Genomic DNA, 21,363 nt, shown 5'->3' with positions numbered 1-21,363 from the left:
GATGAATGTAAGCCAAACAAATGGTTGCTTCGGGAGCTGAAACATTAAAGCAAAGCAACAGATTTACAGAGATACTCTGGACATGTTGGATACACTGAAGGGCAGATATTCAGGCGTTTCTTTTCTCCAGCAACTAAGAAGAACTATGTCTCGAATTGAGCTGACAAGTGACTGAATGTAGTGAAATACCAACACCATAAATCTATGACAGACGTGGTCGAGTCACAATTTTCAAATGTCTGAATCCCACATCATTTAACTTCGTATACAATACAATGACACTTATCCAGCAGTGCGACCAACCAGTCCATACTGTTTACTAATCAAGAGAAACATAACAGACAAAAGAAACATAAGAAATAAAGATCACCAATATTTAAAAAAAACCTTCTACCATCAAGCTAGAGCCCTCAATGCTCCATTTCCTTTAAGATGTTTTAATAGATGGAACGCTCCACAGACAGGCTGAAAGAAAGATGATGGTAACTTCACCTTATTTTGTGCCTTTGGGAAGACTAAAGAGAGTCTCATTCTTACTTTACTGTCGTGTTCACTTCATTACGCTGAACCGTCTGTCATGTTCTTTTCCCTTCTTTGCTTCATCCTCACTTTGTTTCCACTGTTGCTTCCCTTTAAATCCTTTTATCTGTCTTCCTTTCATTCTCCGCATTCACACCCGTCAGAAAACGTCTGTACAGGTACTATTTCCACCATTTTCTTTACTTTTCCTTTATCCATTCATTGAACCTGTCCTTTCTCTTTTCAGCATTCCCTCAACTCCCTCTCTCTATGCTCTATCGAATCCAGCCTTTCCCCAAGCCTTCTTATCACCGTGCTCCTCCCCTCATCTCTCCCTCCTCCTTATCCCGACCTCTCATCACTCCTTCCAGCTTCCACCACTCTCTGATCTTTGTCTTTCCTTCGCTTTTCTCTCCTCTTGTCCTCCCCTTCTCCTCCATGGTCATCCCTCCACCTTCCCCTCCTTCCACACATCTATCTGTACATCTCCTCCCCTGCTTGGAGGCGGTCTTCAGTTAAATATTAATTAGTGAGCCCCATCCCGCAGGCTAGGGAGCACAATGGAGAATCCCTGCATGTGCCTGCAAGCCTCCCACTAATGAAAGGAGTGTGTGAGTCTGTGTGTGAGAGAGAGAGACACACACAGAGAGATTGAAAGAGAGAGAACACAGTGTGTTTGTGTGTAAGAGTAAAATGTGTGTAGGTGCATGTGTGTGAGAGATGAAAAGAGACACACCGAGGGCAGATCAAGATTACATGTGCACACACATCATTGTGTGTGTCTATGTGTTTGCACACGTGCGTCTCTAAAACAAAGGCCCGGGCTCCGTCGGGGGTTAGCGGGGTGCAGCTAATGATCCGTGTGTGTCCGATTGTCATCAGTGTGTTTTTTCACACGGTGGACCCCATTCACCGGCTGGTTAATCCGTATGGAACCACCAGATGTGTGTTTCAAAGGCCGTTTGAAACATCAGCCCGCCATAATGATGCAGCGAGAGAGAGAGAGAGAGAGAGAGAGAGAGAGAGAGAGAGAGAGAGAGAGAGAGAGAGAGAGAGAGAGAGAGAGAGAGAGAGAGCGAGAGAGGCAGAATACAAAAAAAAATTTCCAAAAGATGTGATGACACTTAAGACGAGGCATTGACTGGAAGTTTTACAGTGGTACATTATTAGCTGAGAATTGAGTAAGGCTAAATCTATGATGAATTTAATAAGTATGTCAAATGGAAGTGCTAATGCTCAGTCAGCTCAGCACTCGAGTGAAGATTCAAGATCAGAAGACGAGGTCGACTGTGAAGACGAGCAAAAAGAGGAGGGATGGGAGCCGAAGAAAGAGAATGAGCATGATGGAAAGAATGGTGAAGAAACGGGGGAGAGAGAGAGAGAGAGAGAGAGAGAGAGAGAGAGAGAGGGGCCTGGTGGAAAAGGCTGGGGCTTGTGAATTTAGGTGTGAAATAGCGCAATTAAAAATCAGCTGTCCTGCTTTAATCGCATTGAAATGACTTAGCCTTACACAAATGTGTTGCTGTGGCAACTAGACACATCCTGGCCGTGAATAAAGCAGTGTGTAATACTGTTCTAGAGAGATCAATGTGACATTATTCCGTGAGACGTGTGCTGCTTCGTGGCATGGGTGTGCTGACCTTGAATGGGATGGACAAAATAACAGGAAGACTTGAGAATAACATGGTCCTTCAGTCAATAGCACAGCTTTTGTTCGGAGGCCCTGAAGTGTTGATTCAGTCTCTCACTCATCGCGTCTGATTGTGTGCTTGGGTCTTTTTGTTAATACAGTTGTATTTATATTTTGCATGCGGTCGAAGGGTTTCTGAGACTTTTCTCTTTGTCACAGCACATCATCTTTTGCCGTTTCATGACTGGAATACCAGGAGGTCAGACAGCAGCCACTGTATTGTAAATCATAATGACAAAGGCAATTAGACAATGAGCCATTTGAAGTGAAAACCAATTAGCAAAGTGTTGCTGATAGTCAGCATTTTTTGTGGCTCGAGGGATGGCGTTGGCAGTCGGTCGGTCTGTAAGTCACTCTGGTCCAGATTGAAATATCGCAACAACCTGAATCCTCTCTAGGGCCATCAGCAGGTCAAAGTCTTCCCCTATCCAGTGAAATTATCTCACCATTTACAACAGGAAATCGATTGCCACAAGATTTGTTACAGACATTCATGGTTCCCAGAGGATGGATCCTAAAGCCAACATAAGGATGATGTTCTAATTAGCAAATGTTCGCATACCAACAATCAGATCAGATGACAAACATGGCAAACATTACCTGCTAGGATTGTCATTATTGGTTTGGATTTCGACAAAACACTGAAAAATATGTGCAGCAATGGCAAACTGTAATGTCACTCTGAACATTTCACTGCAGGGTATTGTACTGTATGGCATTTTAAGGTATTTCTGTTATTTTGTCAAAGTCAAATGTGACAGATGACTATGTTCCATCATGGCACTGTTGTCTTTTTGTCTTTGGTGACCTGAATAAACAGATTCATGCAAACAATCTCGACGTCAACACGGTGTATGTGCTGTACATGTGTGTCTGGGTCTTTGTCAGTCTGGCTGCACGGTGAAGGAATGGTAACTGGAGACTTTCCAGGGGTGTGTTACCGACGGCCAGCCCTGACGGTTTACACCCCCTCTCATTTACAGAGGCGCCACATTAATTCATCTGCTGTAATAGTCACACGCACGCATACGCACCCACAGGGCACTGCCTTTAATTTAAGGCTGCGCAGACACACGTACAGATTTAGAAAATTCAAACCATTCGCATAATCAAACAGTGCAGTATATAGACGCACAGCTGAGCCCCTTCACGCTCAACAGCAGTGTGACTCTCGTGCCAGACGTATGTTAATAAAGCACATATGATCCGAACCCATTCCAACCCCCCCCCCCCTCCTGCCCCTCCCTTCAGAGTAGCACCAAACCACTTAATAGGACGGTAGACAAAGCAGGGCTGGGCTGCAGGCAAAAACAGACGCACACAGTCATAGAGCCACACACGTACACAGCATCCAAAAACAACCTCACACTTAAACTGAGACTGAACATTTTTTTATTTCCTTACTTAATGACTCAGTGTCGTCAGGCCTGTTTTATCGCCAACCTCAGCCATTTTAAAACTGCTTTTTACATCTTACAAAAACAGCAGATATTGCTTGACCAGCGTCAACATGAACGATTAATGACGATAGATATTTTATGCTAAAACCGAACAGATAAATAACTTGTCCTGAATGCTTCGGGGCTTTTCTTACTGATTGCTTATTTTCTTTGAGCATACTCACATCAGATCGGTTTGTCTCTCTCTCCGTCTCACCTTGTCTTGTTTTCATTTCATGCGTGTGTGGGTGTGCGTGTGTGTGTGTGTGTGTGTGTGTGAGAGAGAGTAAATAAGTGTACGTGTACTGGCCCGGTCTTTTCCGTTATAACAGGGAACACTGAGGCCAACTCCTGATTTAAACATCAGTTGTCATAAATGTTTCAGGGGAAGTGGAAGGAGATGGAGGGATTGCTGGCAGCTTTCAGGGAGTGGGTGAGGCGGTGGGTGGTGGTGGTGGTGGTGGTGGTGGGGGAGGGTGTGTATGGTGTTTGAGAGCAAGGACATACAAGGAAATAGGAAACAAATTTGGGTGACAAAACATGTGTGAGGATTCGAAAAAAGGTCGGGGCTTAAGGCGGAAAACGATGATCCTACTTCCCCTCTGACATCTCATCTAATATCACATCCATGAAACATCAGATTAATGGTAAAAGCAGTCACATGTTAATACCATTAGTGCTACCTTCATGCTGACACAAAGTAAACACTGGACTTTTTTTGATTCTGAAGTTTTTCAATTTTAAATAAGCTTAAGTACTATGGTGACCTATATTACAAGTAGACCCACAGTGTTTGACAGTGGAGGTGGGTCACCTCGCCTGAAATCAAGACCGCTTCACTGACATCATAAAAAATGAATACACCTTTATGACATAAAACATTTAAGAGCAGAGGCAGTACTTCGGACAGAGTTGGTCAGACCTTTATCTTCTAAGTAAACTGATGAATACAACAGCAAACACCTCTATGCAATTTATAAAAAGGGTTTTTTGGAGCTATTAAAGCTTTGTTTACATCAGTTCTGTTCATAAACACAGCAGTAAAACAAGCCTACTTCTTCTCATTTGTAAGAGCTCTTCGAGGTTTACGTGCTGCTGTTCTGCAGGGTGGTGGGGTTTAACTATGTTGTGATCAGAGGAAGTTGGATATATTTGTTTGACAAAATGAATACAGGTCGGGGTCATAGGAGACGGCTTTCACCACTTGCCTGTGATAGAAAATCAATAGAAAAACTGATCCAGCTCAACACTTCACTTCCCCTCTCTCTTTTTCATCCTTCATTCCTTCCTTGAGCTTCACTTTCATGACTCTCACCTCCCACTTTTGCTCTCAGTTTCAAATCCAATATCTGTTTTTCATGTGTGTTTGTGGTACACACAGGATGCATGAATCCCTATCGCCCATCTCCAAGGTCATGAAACAGCTTCCCGTGCTCTCTGATCCAGGAGGAGTTCACCACATCTCTCCAGCGTACTGCCCCACCTACCGGCTGCAGCACAGACTGCTGGCTGTAGCCGCACAGGAGCGCTGCCTCGCTCCAGATTCAATTAGCTAAATGGCAGACTGAATCTGACTAAATGCAGAGTGAGCCTGCTGAAATGAGCGTATAACTGTTGAAGGCTAAGGGCTAATAATCAGCCACAATTACATCGGAGAGCTCACATTAAAGAAAATCGAATTCAATACTGTGGGAGTGAGGAGGAAATTTTAAACGGAATTGCTGAGGCTGAAAGAAATACTACTCATATCTACTGGCATCTCAGGCATTACATATGTCTGCATGTGTGCCACTGATAGAGAACAGACCTTGTCTCATGGCGCGAGAAAGATTTATGTGGGAAAATATTCAATTACACACACACACACACACACACACACATCTGTACAATAGACTACCACATAGACTAAAGAGGACAAGACAAGGGCAGAGACACCTTGACAGAGCAGACTTACCTGCACATATTCCACCTGGCTCTCTGCTGGCTCCATGTGTCTGAAGGAAAACAGACGGAGAAAAACAAACGGCAAATGTTAGGCACCGTGATAAGAGAAAAGAGCATTTCTGACAGATCGTGTGACACACACAGGTTCACACATGTCTGTGTTTGATATGCTCTTGTAACAGGTGCAGTGCATGCTATCCCTGTATTCCCATGACCCACTTCTGCAGCGGCCTCTCCAGTGAGTGAAATACTGTTGCGGGCCATGCTTCATGGAAAACGGGCAGATAACAAACCCCACCGAGCATCTAAGGTTGCCAAATATGGAGCTGGCCTCTCAAATCTCGCAGGCGCAATAACTCACACGTTTACACTCATGATGCATCCGGATCATGTGTCAGAACCCCCGCTGCACTGGAGTCTAGGGAGCCATGCTGTGGGTACTTTGTGATATGGAGCGAGCGCGAGCTAAAGGGGTAATTACACTCGCAGACAAGTTTTAAGATCAATCACTCAGCGCAGCTCGAAACTGCACGATGGGTCTCAAAGGGCCCAGAGCAAAGCCGTGTTACACATGACCACAGAGAGGCCAGATCAAAGGGTCCCATCATGGCGGCGGGCTTGGGAATGTTAATGACTCCCATGACAGAGGAGCTCTACATTCCCTTCATAAACTGTCCTGTGCCTAAATTTATGAAAATAAATGGTTGTACAAATGTACAACATTTTCCCTCCATCATTTGCACTGACAATAACATCAACGTTCATCCAGAGAAGAATGTGAGCTGTAAATAGAAAAAAACATACCAATCATGCATCAGGCTTTGAAAACAAACAACACCCCAAACCTAGATTACACAAAGGCCATCTAGCTCCATACAGTAGAGCTGAAGTCCAGGTCAAGCATACCAGCGGTGGTTCAAACACTTACGGACATAACTCGTGTTCATACTTTGAAATGATAGAAAATGATTTAAACCATTCTTGCAAATGAGATTTGGATTAATAATAAACATTTCAGATGCAGAACCCACTGCTCCACATAATCTTTTGCAAATCCCCTTGCAGTTATTTGATTATGCGGTAAGGCGATCTTTATTTCGTTTCTAAATAATTGATCAAACAAACAAAAAAAGCCCAGCAATCAATTGGCAGACCAAGTCAGGCATGGGAGAGCTGCAGGAGAGGGACTTGGACAGCAGGCTGAGAGACGGAAGGACTTGTGATTTACAGCTGAACAGGCAAGAAATATCTCTGATGTGACCTCCACTGTACAGCCGTATTTCCCACGGTCCCTGGGCTGAACTAATGGGCTGATGCTGCACACTCGCACGTGCATGCCCCATGCATACCGGCACAACTGCAGCCACGCATGCATGCACACACACACACACACACGCGCGCGCGCGCGCAGACCGCGGTGTAAATCCCACTGTAACACGATACACGCACGCACTCTGCTATCATGCGTGGAGACCTCGGCATATAGTGCAAGCAGCGAGAAAACCGGAATGTGCTCTGCTGAGAGGAGGAGTTACACCACTTTTTATTCTCTCATCAAACTCTCCAATAAAGTTCTGAGTTTGTTGATGAATCCACTTCAACGTCATAATAACGCACACAATGAGCTGCGCACAGAGAAAGCGCGTTCGTGTTCGTGTCCTGTAACAAATGTGAAATAAAAAACAACAACATCAGATCAACAGTGCGGCAGCTTTGCAGCAGCATCGGATCAATACAAGGAATCAATCTCACGCTGCCTTTAAAAAGTGAAGTAATGAATCCTGTTATGGTCTCACCTCACTCCCATCGCCTGAGGCAAGTCCTGTTAAAGTCAACACGAACTGCGAACTGTCCAACTTCTCCACTGGGTCCACGCGCAGGTAAAAAACAAACAAACCGCTTTGCGCCCCCTGGCGTACGCACAGAGCATGGACGGAATAAAAATGTACTGAGGCTCCCCTTCTGACCCACAGTTCCTTCAGTCTCACGGCAATGTGACGGTATTGTGTGGTAATGTTACTGAACATATTACTTTAGGGACATGCAACATGTACAGTGGCTTATATGCTTGAGTTAATATGCCAAAATAGCAATGTTAAAATGCTCCATTACAAGTAAAAGCCCTAAATTGAAAGTACAGTATTCTCAGCAAAATCGACTCAGTTAAAGTAAAAAGTACTGTTTCTGCAGAGCAAATGGCCTAAGGTACTTATATATGATCAAGCTTTATTAACGTTACCTCTTAGGGCCTCAAACAGAGAACTCATTGTAGAAACAGGACAAGCAGCTTTTTGTAAGGGGTCACAAACGAATTGGCTTGGAAACACCGGTTTAATCTTGAACACTGTTGTATTTTTTAAAACTGATGGCAAGTAACATAAAATGGAAATATGAAACTGTAGTTCAGTAAAGAACTTGAGTACTTGTTTCCAGCCCTGACTTTGACACACCCTCCTCAAGACAGGGCCTCTAGATGAGGTAGCAACACGGGAGCCACCTTGAGACCTCTATCAGGTCTGTAAATACAGCACTTTAGTGCAAACCAGCTGACACACCTCTTTTCCCAGTTTCCCACATTGGAAATATAACACATAGCTTACAAAGGGTTCATAGATTCATTCGTGATTCAAGTGTAGACTTTCTTTTTTCTGACCTTCGCTTAGTTTTATTAAAACTTTCCTGAGCCAGATAATAGCCAACCAGTAACTGTTCCTCCTTCAATGACTTTATTGTCCAAGAAGAACAACAGGAAGGTAAACAGCTGTTGGCATAAGAAAGAAAGATAATCACCTGTAAATGCGGTCAGAATTTGGGTCTCCTTCCGTCAGATCTCTGCTCTCTGCCTCCACCTTTGGGTCCGGTGCGGGCCCGGAGTCTAACTCATCCTTTTCACGTGTCTGATCATCCCCGCGGCTGAGTGGAGGTGACAAAGTCTCCTTAGGGCTCAAGTGCTGCTTGTCACAAGTCTCTGGTTGGAGTGCAGCTCTTGAGCCACCAGATGGCGACATGGCAGAGATGGTGTTTGTGACACCAGTTCCACCTGTAGGTTCAGGCTGGGTCTGGGGATCAGTGAGGGAGCCTTTGCAGAGCCCAGTGTCTTTGGATGAGGCCGCTGTGGGCCTTCGGGGCACCCAGTCTTTGTCCCCCGCAGGTCGCTGGCTTTGACTTCTGCCGATGCGGCTCTTGTCTTTACTCTTCTTAATGCTGCTGGGGCCTCCTAGAGCAATCAGAAATGGACGTCTTAGTATTCTCACAGTGACTGTTGTCCTGTTTTCTCAAAAAAGGCTTTTGCCAGCCTGAAAGAGTTATCCCGTAAGTGTTCGTAACTTCTGCTGCCTTACCTTTCTTGTCTTTCATCCTCCTCAGAAGCCGTGGCAGCGTACCCAAGTGTGTGTAGCTCTCACTGGAGCGGACGTAGCTGGCAGTGCGAGGACGCATGGTGCCCATGTCGTCCATCGTCTCGACAACTGGATCCAGGAGTGACAGTGCGGTGGCCCCGCCGCAGTCAGTGCCATCTCCAGGCACACATCCGGCCCCAGACTTGGAAGGAGAGCACTTGGAGTCCGATTTCTCGGTGGAACGGCGGAAAGAGAGGTTGGTGAGGCTGCCAAACCATTTGAAGCCTTGAGACGGGAACAGTTAGAAAAGAAGAGGAAACGCTCATAATGTGGTAACAAATCATACATTGAGATATGGCGATACACAATTTTGTCGTCTAAATCAGTAATAACAAGCACATGTTAATAAAGTTCTCACTAAAGTTCTCAATTAAAGCAATCTATGAATGCAGCTTCAATAATAATAAAAAATGTCTCTGCTCAGTTGTTTCAGCAAAATTCCTCTTTGCAGAGCTCGTGTTTTGATTGTGTTGCTGTACAGATGAGATGTAGAGGCAGTCAACCATTTACTACCATGAAGTGGGACGTGTGTGTGTGTGTGTGTGTGTGTGTGTGTGTGTGTGTGTGTGTGTGTGTGTGTGCGTGTGTCTGTGTGTGTTTGTGTGTGTGTGAGGTCCTGCTTGGTTGTCCCTGTGTGTCGACATCAGCAGTCATGCACATGTTTTATCATTTATATAAAGGCCTGCTTTTACAAAGCTGTAAATAATTCAATAATCATATAGTGCATATCAATTAAATATAATAAACTGAAAGCCAAAGCAGGTCCAACATCGCTTCATTTCTGTACACGTCTTCCTTTCTCAACAGAAATAATTTTAGCTGCAAATTGATTTTTGCATGTCATCATTATCACCAAAATGTTGCAAAACCGATATGACATATGACACACACACACACACACACACACACACACACACACACACACACACACACACACACACACACACACACACATTACTCACTTAGTTTCCGTATGCTCATGATGTGACTGCAGTATGGGTGTTAGATTGGCTGCAGGTTGACAGATGGACCATCTGAGAGGAGCTGCAGAACAACAGAGAGAAGAGACCCAGATCGGGGAGGATAACTTGTTGAGGTGGAGAAACCTCAGTACCGACAGTTCCTCCCTGCAAACTGTTTTGCATGTGTGACAGAGACAAAACTGAGAGATGAGAGGCAGCGACAGGGGCAGGGCAGACCGTGACACTTCCTGTGTGAAGCTGAAACGACCAATGGCAAGAGGAAATGTACAGATGAGATGAGGTGACAGGGCTTGAAAGGATAAAATAAGAATATGAATATATGAAAGGTGTGAGTGTGCCCTCTGACCCTGTGAATGGAAAGGTGACAGAAAGAGTGGTGATGGAAACTTGGACCGGTGTTTAAAAACAGAAGTGCTGATTGGATTGAATTTTGGTGATGTGTATAAAATGCTGCAAAAGAAGTGTAGAATGTTCCAATTTGATGGAAAAGTCCAGTTATGTGGTTTTGTTTTAGACCTCCATTACAGAAAAATGACAGAATGTGCAGTTTGTTTGTTTGTTTTCCTGACAGGTTGTCATGCAAATAATGACGAGCAAAGCAAAATGGTATGAAACCAGAAAGCAGGGTTCGCATCCTGTTCCCCTCAGCATTCAACAATGGTTTCTTTTAACCACAATCTCTTCTTTGTTTTTGTCACTTTGCTCACTTTGCATGTTGAATTCCAGGACGGCTTCAATGACATGACTTTTGCACGAGATAGATAAATGTTCTAAAGTGAGGAGGAGTAGTTTCTTCCCCTTTCTTCAAAGATAATGAAAATAATAAAATACAACATTTATGATGAAAAGGCATGTCTTCAACAGAACTGATCACAATATTGCTTTGTTGTTTTTTTTTTTGTTTCTTTCTTTCCTTCTCCTATTTGTTTATTCTTTTAAATGATTCCCCATATTCAATATCTTATATAATTTAAGAATAATGAAGAGGCAAACTCCACAAATGCAAAACAATTATATTTTCTATTTAATTTAGACATTTTATGTGGTGTGTGAAGTTCTTTAAAAAGAACGCATGACATGGTAAATTCACATCATCAGGGAGATCAGTGAATCTCACAGTAGTATAATGTAAACTCGTCCATATGGTGTCTCGTATGAGCCATATGCCTTCATGGACTTTCACTTCCTTCTGACATTTGGGCGTGCGGCTTCTGCAAAGACGCTTTTCGTCTTCCTGTCACGACCAAACCAGTAAATATGTAGCCCTGAAACTGTGAAGTGTGAGGGCGTATAACAGAGGTACGGTAAATACATTATGAAGCAAAATGAAACTCCAGCACATGTGAAATATTTAAACCGTCCTTCAGTATTAAAGACAATATCAGCCGCTGAAACTGGAGGTAATTCTACAATTGTAACATATTTATTTTATTTTATATTATTGTTGTTTATTTTCTGAAGGTTCTAGTTCAGATTTTACTGCTCACTTGTTTTATCATCAGAATGTCTGGTTTTATTGCGTCAACAAAACTAAAGGTCACTTTTAACGTGTGACTCAAAACACTCATTCAAATGCAGACGTGCATCCTCAACCAAAGAGCTTTTTGCTCTAGAAGTCTGCCCACAAAGAGGAACTGTGGTCAGTTCGTTCAGAAACCGTTAGAGATCATTATCTTCTGTTTGTACCCCATGTAATCATTTGTGCGTCTTAAAGTGTGTTGTTGTGAAGCCGTATTTGTCTGTCTCTCAGGGTAATGCCTGGTTCAGGACAAGGTCCTCTTCGGGGATGAGGTCCAATGGGACACCTGGTTTTGGTTCAGCCTACAGACTCCACCAAATGAGCATGACTCTGTAATCCACCAGTATGGAGGTGGATGGAGTAAAGTGAGAAATATGATACAGTGTGGTAAACACAAACACACAAACATGAGAGCACACACTGAACCTGGAGTAATGGGACTTTCATTTTGGGCTTCGTGTCCCGACCCTTTTTTTCCCACAGAAGTAATTTGTTAGAGTGGATGACTGTGTGTTTGTGTTGTGCCTGTGTGTGTGTGTGTGTGTGTGTGTGTGTGTGTGTGTGTGTGTGTGTGTGTGTGTGTGTGTGTGTGTGTGTGTGTGTGTGTGTGCGCTGCTTTAATTTCACCTTGATGAAAAACAAGACTTCAATAATTCAGCTCTCTGCCTCCTCATACGATAACAAATATCCGTCGCTTTGACCCGAGGCGACGCTGAGACACACGGCCGAGTGAGAGACGCACAAAATTGAAACCTTATTTACACAAAAATAGAAAAGCTGTCGGCCTGACTTAGGTCCCTGCACATGTCGCTTTATTTATATATAAATATATAAAACTTAATTTCCAACATTTCTTACCACAAGTATAAATATCAGGACAATTCTGATCCTTCCTCATTTCATAACACATCCTACTAACAGTAATTATAGCACCAAAGATTACATCATTGTTTCTCTACCCCCTAAAGAAACACAATATAAAAGCTATACAGGGCTAAATCAGTGTACTAACATGTTTATGTTCCTTAATAGGCTGTAGTAATACTTGTTATTCTTGCTTATTGATTATATAGGGTTATTTATGAGCTTGATATTTCTGCATAGGAATAAAGGAACCGATAGAAAACAGAAAAAAAACATATGGTTTTATGATTTTTTCCTTCTTGTTTCCATTACATTTCCAATAATGTCAGCATAAACTATTTGTGGAGCGGTGGTAATATTGTCTTTGCTGGCATAATTCAGTTTCTGGTGGAGAGCTTTGTGATTATATGTTCTCTTCTTCCCCAGTCAAACCTGCTGTAATATAAAACACATTTGCAAAACACTGCTCCAGTGCAGCACCTGAACAGCACTTGAATGAATTACTCTGAGCACGTTATCCTTGAATGTGAAATATGAAGTTATTTCTGGATGACATCCGCAATATGTTCCGTATCTGCTGTACATTACTGTGCAATACAGGTCGTGTGTTTCGATGAATTCACAAAATCATTCTTTCTGATGTGACTGCAAGATCGACCGAGTTACAAGTCTTTCTTGGAATGTGATTGTGAACTTTGGTATGATCCTGTTGTTGTCAGCTTTCGGCTGGAGGATCAATTACAACTGCTCACTTTGATTTGCTGAGGACACTCTGTGAAGCTGTAGTCAGCTGCAGTGTACAACAATGCAAAAAAACAACAACAGCGCCATTACAGTAAAAGTCCTCCGATATTTAAAAGTGCAGAATATTATCATTAAAATAGTTACTGATGCAGTCATGTGTAAGAAGCATTTCAACGTTGTAAATAAAGTTTAACTGAGTTAAATACTGTTGTGCTACATAACCTATAACATGTATCATATTTGATAAACTACAGTCATCGGATGAGGGTTTGAAACAAAAGCGCGACAGAAAAAGAGAGAAATGTTTTGAAAGTGAAAGAATGAAAGTCACAGCTGCTGCTATACAACCGAATGTCCGTGTGTTGCTCCCAGAGACTGAGGACAACAGTCAGTTCTCCTCCCTGTCTCTTGTTATTGTATGCTGTCCAATAAAAGAGAAATGCTGCAGAAAACGATAATCGAAAAATGAAACGTCGGCGGTAGAGGAAAAGGTCAAGACAACAGTGCTTTCCGACTGTGTTGTCGTCGGGTGTAGGCGCTTTGTGTTGATGTGGCCTCTGTGGTCATACAAAAGGGAGGCTGAATTGTTGAAGCCTTGTCATCAGGATGCAATTAAAGCAGCACACATTCATCCATGGCATACACATCCTTTGCTGTACTTGTGAGGACCTTGACTTGACATCACACTCTCAGTATTCTATGCACTGTTTCCAAAAGTTAAAAACAATTACATGCAATTTAATGAAATGGTTGAGCCATCATACCTGGTTCTAGATACATTGGGACGATATGGATACAAAGATGGTAGACTTAGAAATGGGTATCCTCCAATAGATACTCCTGTGCTCTGTTAATGTTTGTCTTCACCATTTCTTCTGTAAAATATGTATAAAAATGTGACCACAAGTCAATTATAGGTATGTTAGTGAGTGCATGTAAACATTTCTTTAGAAATGGTCCTGCTTGCAGGTTCTTTATTGCAGGGGGAATACAGTATGTAATTGTAATTGGATTGTGGCATTTAAACGGTGTCATCATGTGTATTAGACTGCAGGGGGCGCCAAAGGCAATTCCATTTTTCGTTAGAGAGAAAACCAACACAGACGATTCCCACCAAAGAACATGTAATGCATGACACAGCTGAATATTCAACATCATTTATAACTGTGGATACTAGCATCTGTTTTTCTACTCCTCAGAAGAAAGACTGCAACTTATAGACTGAGTGTAAACCTAATGTACTTCATGCATTAAGGGATCAAACATGTCATTAAGACATTAATTAGGAGCTCTTTATGAATAATCATCTCATGCAAACACTCAATTACCGAACAATCTGCTGCTGTTCATTCCCTTTGTGCTCTGGGAGGGAAATCAAGAGGCCTGCTTTGTAATAGGGAATACAGGTTTGTGTGTGTGAGTGTGTGTGTGTGTGTGTGTGTGTGTGTGTGTGTGTGTGTGTGTGTGTGTGTGTGTCTTTAATGAGTCCAGCCAGCTGAAGGTGACTCATCTGCACCAGGGGCAGCTCTCATAGTAACACTCTTCTCTGTTGGTGAGGCGTTGAATCATGAGGAATAAACAGCGATTCTTAAATTAAATCTGTAATTTATTTGATGAAGTGCGGCTTTGATCTCAAGCCGTACATCAACAACTGTATATACACATTGTGCTTTATTTCTACATCAGTATTTGTTTCTGCATACATGTGCATTATCAGGGATTAGGTGTTGGGTAATCAGGATATCATGAATTATATGCATTATATGTAGAATGTGTGCACATGCACTCACGTTAACATGATAACCAATGATGAAGAAATACCTCCTTAAAGCAGATCAACTTATTATGTTAATAAAGCACTCCACACTTGTTTTGAATGGTTTCATGACATATTTGTCTGGTTGTCAAGATTGACTCATTTTAAGCCAAAACGGTAAACAAATAATTATTGTCTGATCTAGAAAAAGGCAAATTTGACAGAACAGTGTTGCTGTATTTCCTGTAACAGCAGTGGGAGTAGCTGCAGGCCTCACAGGGTTACATGCATGCATTAACCCTACACCCCGGGGTCATTCCGCTTCTACTTTCGGCCCCTGACGAAGTTCACCGGAGCAGCTGGGGATTAAGTACTTAATATCGCTTCACTGGGAGATGTTGAAGGATGGGATGAGTTCTTCTATTTCACTCCACCGCCTGATTCACTCCACTTGCTTTCAACTCATATCTTTAAAATGATTAGGCCACTGCCACTGCTTGCCTTTCAAATGGGGCGTGGGTGTTAAGAGAGTCATCAGAGGCCATGGAACTTAATTAACACAAGCTTAACTATAGAACCATTAACTGGGAGGTGTTCACATGCCAACGTCACCGCTATCTAAAAAGATTCTTCTCCACAACGTCGACGCTTGCTTCGGTACATTGTACTGTCAGTCTTCAACCACTAGAGGACTGCAAATGACTGACATTGCAATACACGTACTGCAAATTTGTGTGCTCAATTTGAATGCATTCCACTCACAGTAAAGTACATTGTAACTCTGTGTGTTTGGAGCAGTATGGATGTATGACTGAAGATCAAACTGCATTTTTGTTTTTTTGGATAATGATAACGTTTCACTGAATTGAATGAGATAATATTGAGAGCACAGCAGAGCTTTCATAATATCAACACGTGGACATTTTGCAAATGAATGGGAGTATCATAACTCATTGCATGGTGAGAAGCAACAACAGCAGTAAGGGTCACCGTAAGGTTGAACCATTGGATTGTTGAACAGCCGATTGATTTTCTGTGAGGAGTAAATCTGAGGAGTAAATTCTTTCTCCAATGAGGTACGTGGTGTTGAGAGAGGAGTGGAGAGTCAGGCCACTGTGGGCTGTTAGTATGGCGAGAAGGGACAAAAAGGTGACAAATAATCATGAATGAGTTAAACATACTAGTGCAGGATGGCATCACCACTGAAGATTAGAAAACAATTTTCAGACAGTGTGTATGTGTTTTGTGGTGAGACTTTATCACCAAACAACTGCCACAGTTTCAGTAAAACTAAGACATTGTTCTGGGGTAAAAACGAGAGTCCTGCGAGAGTAAGATGACCCTCAGAGCTACGAGAGTGCAGTGTCTCTGTTAGAACACTCTTTTATTCTTTTTGTAATCAGGAAATCCCATAACATCAGCTCTGATCAAAACACTATGCAGGTACCATTAAGTCAAAGTGTGTTCAGACCTGACTACAAATACATGATGCTTTGCTAATAAAGCTCTTGAAATATATATGATATATTAACTTTCCAGGGATGTAATTCTTTTTTTAAATATTTCATTACTTCCTATCCCTTGCTTCTTACAGCTCACTTATCGCCCTCCAAGGAAATGTTTATTTTATTATAACATTATTCATAACATATTGTCGAAGAAACCCCACAGATCCCACAGGCATGAATTAAGAACAAATCAAGTTACTTTGGATGCTATATGTTCAGTGATAATCATGATAATTGAACTGTGGGTAAAACATTCAAGATGTCCTTACTTCCACTCCCTCTCTTTCTCTCGCTCACATCTCAGTGTCAGCTTATTCATAATGTTTTCTTATTCTCTCAGCATCCACTCAGCCGGCACAGACTTTGACCCAACATGTGACTGTCATACCGAACTGTGAATGAAGTAAGGAAGACCATAAAGAAATAAAAAGAAGTAAGGGTGGACAGAGAGGAAGAATGTTTGTGTGTGTGTGTGTGTGTGTGAAAGAGAGACTGAAAAACACAAAGAGAGAGAGAGAGAGCATCTCGAGCGGGGAGTAGAACAACAAAGAGAGGAGGACAGCAGATGGTGTCAGGGATCACTGTGAGTGTAATGCCTGCCAAATTAAAACACAGCTTGACGATATTCTTCAATTTATTTATTTACTTATCTCCTCTGGTCTACATCACTGTTCAGAGAAAGGGATTTTTGTGGCATTGATCTGTCTGTCTATTTCAACATATAACTGTTTAATTCTAGAAGCGTATCTCCAGCACTGAAATATCATTCCTGTGTTCGTAATGAGACCCAGCTCTCTATTTTTTGATACGTAATGGGAACATGCATGGAGGAACACCACGAGATAGGATCGAAAGCTCCAGAACAACTATGCGCGTTGTGGTGGTTTGCATTGAGGTTGAATTGAGGTTGTTTTGAGGAGCACGTTTTTTTCCTCTTTCTAAAATCACTTTCCTGGTTGACAGTAATTAGCGGCTCTTAATCAGCTCTTAAACTAACAGACTGTCATTCTGTATTTCGTTCCTTCTACTTGGGAAGCCCAACTAGCTGCTTTCCTTTTTCTCACATACGCTTTAATCACGACAACAGTTCGACTTGTCAGCGGCATCACTGGAAAGGATGAATTAAGGTTTCGCTCTGTTTTGGAAATTCTTAAAAACACGTCAGAAGCTCACAATGCACATTTGTATAATTAGTGTTCTCCTATCTGCGTATTGGATGACATGAGCAGATAACCATCACTCAAGTGAAGACTCTCACTGACGATGAAGCAATGGAAGCCTTAAACATCTGCTGACCTGTCACTGCAAAAGCAAAAAAACTAGCAAATGCTTTTCAGCCAATCCTTTCCCAACTTTCTTTTAAAGATTTTACTCACAATTTTTTTGTCTCCAACATATTCCTCTTGGGTAATAATGTCTGTCTATCTTGTATCCTGCACTGTGACCCAATTGCTGCAAGCAGCACATAAATGTTTCATATACTCTCATCGAATAACTAAACCACATTCTATTCTTATTTTGCTGATGCACTTCACTTTATTGCGTTTGTACTGTGGATTCTGCCTCTGTCTTTCTGTTTCCCCTTCTCTTTCTGCCTCCTACAATAATAGGACGCTCCCGGTCCTATGATCTCTGCTCTCTGTTTCATGGTTTACACACACACACACACACACACACACACCCTCACATGCACGCATACAAAATCACATTGTTTAACCTTGAGTGTCCTTCGCCACAGCTGACTGAGAGGTTGAGACAAAAAGAGAGCGATTGAGGGAGATGGGGGAGGTGCAAAGTCATCAATTATTTATAGACGAAATGTAATAAGAGGCAGGAGTTGAGATGCGCAGCGAGAGTATCGACAGATAGACAGAGTCCCTATTTGCTGCAACGTTACAACGTCATTATCCCGTGGAAAGCAAAGCTGATATCTGACTGTCATGTTCTGTGTTTGTGCTGTTTGGTGTTCAGAAGCATTTCCTCAGCTGTACTGACATTACGTGATGCATTGCTCTGTTTGTACGTGTGTGTGTGTGTGTGTGTGTGAAATGGTAAATGGACTGTACTTGTATAGCTATGTCTATCTATCTATCTATCTAAAATCCTAAAATCCACTGATTTGGAAAGAAATGTTTGTGACACACACAGATCCTTTCTGTTTGTGAAGTATTCCACTGTCCATATTTGCAGATTTATTTGATTAGCGGTGGGAATAGAGCAGCGTTCTGGTTCCTCCTTAAGATGATTTTTGAGCATTCTTATATCTATTCATGTGTGAATGCGGTGGAAGCTCTGTAATACAAAGCCAGCCATGAATCCTCTTCCTTTGCAGCACCAATAAATACAGTTGATTTTGATCCAAACGATTCATTTGTGAGCATACAATAAACCAGCTCACGTGGCAGTGAGTGTGTACCATCATTTCTTGCTTTTGTCCATAAACAAGGTTTTGAAATATCACAGACTCTTGCCTCCACCCAAAGACAAGAGAGGTGAACGCAACCGTGTGTGTATTTAGGCCTTAGGGTAATCCATAGACTTTGTAGAAATATCTGTCGTTTTTATACATTTGGTAGAAAATGGTGGAGCAGGATGTGGATTATCCTGAGTCATCTGGGCATTGATCCTGCGAAAAGGGTTTTAAATGTAATCTCTTGATGCTTTGAGCACCCCAAATAAAACCACATGCACCTCAGCCAGGAGACAGAAGGGATTGATATCGCAGATCCTCTATGAATAAGAGCAGAACCTTCTTCATGGTTAAGCTATCGCAAGGTGACTCTCAAGGAAAGTTCAAATCTCATCAGCATCTTCCGCCTCAGTATTGGAGCAATCCCTGCCAAAAAACATCAAAGACAGTTGTGGTTCAAGTGCACATACAAACTTCTTCAGTTACTTCTTTACAGAGCGGAAGGAAGTGAAAAGGTGTATAGGCGCCGCTTAGAAGAAGATGACTCTTGGTACTAATGATGGTTTTCTCTCAGTGGAAACTTTTCCACTGAGAGAAAGTTCAAAGAGTTTTTCAACCAGGGTAAGCGACTGTGGTATAGTTAACTTCAGATTATTTGGGTAAGTTTATCCAAGTATATTTTATCTGTATTCATCTTATATACTATTTACATTAAAGAAAAGTACTAAAAAGTACTAATTACCACTTGAAAGATTTTAAAGGATTTTTAGAGGTGTTTGAGTTCACTCTAAAGCACATTAAAAGAAAAGAAGTATTGCAGTTGTTCTAAAGTCTTCAGTGACTTTGAAAGTTATGCAAATCCCATCAGGACATGAGACAAAGAAGCTGACAGGGCTGTTTTGTTGTCAGGGGCACAGGGCCGGGACAGTGTCTCCGTCAGACAATATCACCTGAGAGAGTTTGGGACTTGCCGGCTCTTTTTGCAGCGTTTTGTGAATGTGCTCACGTCACAGTGAAGCAGGGGGTCCTTACAAAAGCCTTAAACGTAAGTGGTTATTTTCTACCAACATGCATCATGGAAGGAGTTTTTTCTTTCTCTCATCTGAGTGACATTAAGTTCAAGTCCTCCACTTTAAGGCCTTCAGGGATCAAGCTGATGAATCGCTCCATTGAAGCTCATCCCCGCCATAAAAATACAGCCAACAACAGCCTCTCCTCAGTGGCATGCCCTTTCTCTTTATCTCTTGTGTGTGTGTGTGTGTGTGTGTGTGAGGGGGGGGGATGCTAAGAATAAAGCTGTCCATGAAGCTGGAACACATCAGAAAGTTGTGGTATAATAAGACACAAGCTCAAAGATGCATTAAGCATTTAGCAAACCAGTGTGTCTGTGTTTTCATATGGATATTATAAGCTTAGATAGAGAATATGACTTTTCATCTGTATATATATTACTCCATCTCATCCTATAAATGATGAATGCAATATAATTAACGGTGATCGTCAGATGTATCACCCACTAACCAGGCTGTCGCTGCAGTAAAAATGTCGCCATTCAACCTGATTGACAGACTGAGTGACAGAGTGACAGAAAAAAAAAAGATGGGGATTTTTATCTCCTAACCCATAGTGTGCGCGCGTGTGTGTGTGTGTGTGTGTGTGTGTGTGTGTGTGTGTGTGTGTGTGTGTGTGTGCATAAGTGTGCGCCAGTGAACAGGATTTGCTGACACTGGCTATACGTGACAGTGTTTGAGCCCCCTGTAATGTGGAGGATTAGCAAAGCGCATACATGACCTGTTCGATCATGCAAAGTCACATTCTAACACACTTACACCATGCAGCCCAGATGTGTTGCACCGCCAGTTTACACCTTTACTAGAGTACATGTTAAAACACTTACAGTACCCTTACTTTAATCTGCTCTTTGTGTTAGCTTCATGCTGTACAACAGCAGTGTTGTGCACCTTCTGTGACAAAAGAAGAAAGGTTCGGGTTACATTTAGCTTTCGGGTTCATTTTGTCCCAGAGGTCCCACCAGAGCTAACAGGAGGGCACACCTGGGCCTCTCAAATGTCTTCTGGTGTGACTTTGGGGCAACCACGAACCGTGGAAGTGTCCAATTAGGGCACAGATATCTCCTGGAGAAACAAAGGTGTGAAAAAAGGCTCACAGCGGTGAACAGACACAGAGAAAGAGAGAGAGAGAGAGATATAGATAGAAATAGATAACCTCTGTCCCCGGCGCTGCCATTGCCTTAACCTCTCATTCTAATTTGCTTCGAGAAAAGTCTTTTCCCACGTCAGCTCTCATGTCTGATCCACAATGACAAGAACAGAGAGCATCTGCAACACTGGTTGCGTGGCTGCTCGCTCTAATGATGCCCCAGCTGCCTGCCTGTTAGACTGTGTGTGCTCCTGACAAGTGACGTGATGCATTGCTTGATCTCACTGTTCATACGATATCTGTCTGAAGTGAGCTCGTTGGCGAACTCACTGCAGCATGAATAAATACAACCCTCATTAAAAAGGAAGGTTTTGTGTGCTTCGCTGCTTTTTCTTCTTCGTTTAGAGCACCGCACTCAATGAGTTTGCA

General features: G+C 42.4%; 1 protein-coding gene across 2 annotated transcripts in view; it reads right to left on the bottom strand.

Annotated features, from left to right (window-relative positions):
- sh2d3ca (SH2 domain containing 3Ca) overlaps positions 1 to 5,639 on the bottom strand; it is a 51,595-nt gene extending 45,956 nt beyond the window's left edge. For both annotated transcript variants that reach the window (XM_079290069.1, XM_079290071.1), the window contains exon 1: positions 5,603 to 5,639. In XM_079290069.1, the coding sequence (XP_079146195.1) occupies positions 5,603 to 5,638 (36 nt within the window). In that variant the 5' untranslated portion in view covers position 5,639. The remainder of the gene's footprint in view (positions 1 to 5,602) is intronic.
- Positions 5,640 to 21,363: the final 15,724 nt, after the last annotated feature.

The sequence above is a fragment of the Melanostigma gelatinosum genome, assembly GCF_949748355.1.
Source record: "Melanostigma gelatinosum genome assembly, chromosome: 18".
NCBI lineage: Eukaryota > Metazoa > Chordata > Actinopteri > Perciformes > Zoarcidae > Melanostigma > Melanostigma gelatinosum.
This window is presented reverse-complemented; position numbering and strand designations above follow the sequence as displayed.